The sequence below is a fragment of the Atta cephalotes genome (genome assembly GCF_000143395.1).
Source record: "Atta cephalotes unplaced genomic scaffold scaffold00009, whole genome shotgun sequence".
NCBI classification, from domain to species: Eukaryota; Metazoa; Arthropoda; class Insecta; order Hymenoptera; family Formicidae; genus Atta; species Atta cephalotes.
In genome coordinates, this window is record NW_012130073.1 from 280,255 (window position 1) to 283,350 (window position 3,096).

The 3,096-nt window shown below is 34.5% G+C and overlaps 1 protein-coding gene across 1 annotated transcript in view; it reads right to left on the minus strand.

The window, feature by feature from the left end:
* Positions 1-678: 678 nt before the first annotated feature.
* LOC105627408 overlaps positions 679-3,096 on the minus strand; it is a 33,131-nt gene continuing 30,713 nt past the window's right edge. The window contains exons 8-9 of the mRNA XM_012208690.1: positions 1,722-1,914; positions 679-1,004 (exon numbers count right to left, since the gene is read on the minus strand). Coding sequence (XP_012064080.1) covers positions 679-1,004; positions 1,722-1,914 — 519 coding nt within the window. The remainder of the gene's footprint in view (positions 1,005-1,721; positions 1,915-3,096) is intronic.

Consider the following 3,096-nt stretch of genomic DNA (forward strand, 5'->3'; position numbering starts at 1 on the left):
GCTTTAATCACAAAGATTATACTCTTACTTCGGAATTAAAAACATTTTATCACTTACGATACGGAATTTATAGAAGCTATGAAAAGTAATGATCCAATGATCAATCTCTTTAAATCATTTGATTTATAGATAGCAATGAAGAGAAAATGCTAACAACTTGACAGATCTAGTTTTCACAGTTACACACAAATCAGGAGATAATTGAAAAATCAGCAAACAGTAGGACATAAGCTAGGAGTAGTTTAATCGTCAGAATATAACGTTAAAATTTCCAAAGTCGCGCGAGAGCGAAATTAAAAAGATTCGTGTAGCATTGATTAATCGGACGTCGTTAGACGCCTCGTTAGACATATCAAAAATTACCTCGTCCACAGAGGGCTAACAATGCTAGCAACGTAGAGAAAACATGGCTGGGAGAGTCGCTATTTCGTTACAAAGCGATACGCACATGCCTCCTCTTCTGCCATGAGAAGTTGAGTATGGAGCGGTCGATACTTGACCTTTTCTCTTACGAGAGTTGCCTCAAAGACCCTCATATTTGAAGACTGCTCCGAAGACGTTTCCGTAAGACGTTTCCATGGAAGTCCAACTTGCTGCTCCCAGATCATTCTGCGAATTTAGACGATCGGTACCGATCGACACGACGCGACGTCGAAGCGGACGGTCCTCGGAACTCTTTTATAGAACGTGTAGATTCTCACAACTCTTTGACTTGCTGTCACGCGCCCAGACCTTGTCAAGTAAATTGCGCACCTTCAGGCTGGTGCTGGTCCGACTGCCACGATATTTCTTAGGCGAGTTGTTCTCCGAGCACGAACCCAGTGGCGACTTGCTACGGTTCTTCCGCGATCTTTTACGGAACATCTCTCTGGTCCTCTCGGGGTTCTCCAGCTTCAGACGAATTTGTGTGAGCAGGCCGACCAGTAATTCATCGACATTGTGATTAATTCCGACGGATGTTTCGATGAATTTACAATCGTAAGACGTTGCCATGGATTTGCCCTCTATAACGATGAAATTGATTAAATTCGAAAAGGGAGGTATTGCGCGCTCGAAAAATCTTTCGCGAGTGAGCACATAATTAATATATATATATATATAATTAATAATATATATCGCACATTGTAAAGATTAAGAATTTATAATAAAACTTAATAATGTTTTTTATTACTTTTTTTTTATTTGCCTCAGATTTATCTATATATAAATAAATAAATTCATTGCAAATCCCGATACTATTGTATATTATTCAATTCCAATTACAAAATATATTATTAAAGCTCCGATATGTGTTGTGGGACATACTGCGGACAGATGCAGTATTACAAAAATAAATGTACAATTGCGAAAAAGACTGCTATTAATCACGTTTAACAATACAGAGAAAGCGTATTCTATCTATCGCGCTGGGGAGGAGATAGTTAAATGGCTTTTTCCCGCTCTACTGCCCTCGGAGAATTTGCATCGAAGCAAACCGAAGTGCTGTGTCAGTACATTTACGTACGATGCGTTATCTACGATCGGCCTACATCAGCATTTCCCTAACTGCCACCCAAATGATAGATAGGCACCTCGTTTCTCGAGCACGCTCCTAATCGCGCAGCGTGTTTCCATTTTCGCGTGTCTCCGCGAATTATTCGATTTGGGATAAATAACTTTGGAGAAAGAAAAAGGAAATATATGTAGGTATATCATGATTATTTGGGCCTAAAAAAAATTACCTTCAGTCGATACCAGTCGACTGCGAACGAGATCGACCTTGTTCCCCACGAGGATAACCGCTCTCGCGGATACATGATCACTCCGCCACAAGGATTGGAGAACCTCCTCGGCGATGCGCACCGACGCCCGATCGGTCGTGGAATAAACGACACAGTATGCGTGCGGCTCGTACGTCGAGATACAATTTTCCGGCTGTAAACATTAATACATAACGGAGATAGATCAACATTAATATAAAAAATAACCATGATCGAGTTTATTTGTCACCATTTCCAATTTATGAAACATTGTATTTGGTATTCGATACATATGAAACAGCAGTTTCGCGGTATTTTTTTTTTTTTCGGCTAATGCCGACAAATTAATTACACACGTACAATTAAAATCACATTTTAATTGCATTATATTCTCATAGCAAAAAGTCAATTTAACTTAAAGATTCTAACTTTTATATGAAAAAAGTTTCTTTCGTTGTTGCGTTACTCTTAAAATATTTTATGTAAAAACCGTGTGCGGATGTCATGTTAGAACAATCTATTTTTTCAAAAATTCAAACGCGCGATACAACTTTCCGGATGTACATAAATATTATTATTATTCATGACGAATATATGAACATTAACATTAATAATGAAGCAGTCTTTATTTTCAATTTATGTCTATTTTTATTAACATGAAACAGTTTCATGTTAACAAAATTCACGTAATTTTCAGAGAAATTAATTAATATAATTATCTCTTTTTACTTTAGTTACATTAACTTTAATATTACAAATAAAAAATCTTTCTTTTGCATTTTAAACATATCCTATCAATCCAATTCATCCAATGAATCAAAAGTCATCCAATGAATCAAAATCACCTATCATATTTCACATTAAATTTTCCGATCCTACAAATAATGAAATAAACATTTTTTTATTTCCTTTCAACGAAGCTAAGATTTTCCTTCGGTTAAATGTATTATACACAAGAACACGTCTTTTATATAATAAAAGAATTTGTATCATAAAAGAAAATTTTTATAAAACAAGGCATTCTGAAGACGAGCTTGAGAAGTTTGCTATTACACTTTAGGCATATATATTTATACATATATAATGGAATATTATATATCTATATAATAGATTCCTTGTAGCGTATACACATAATCATGGTAGAGAATAAAAGAGTTGAAATAAAATTTATTTTGTAGTAAAATTATAATTAATAATCTTTAAACATTTTTTTAAGTCTTCTTGTACTTATCATTAATAAAATGCCGATGAGTCGAAAGAAAAAAAATATTGCAGTATATATAAATAAATATATACACATATATATATATATATATATATATATATATACATACATACATACATACATACATACATA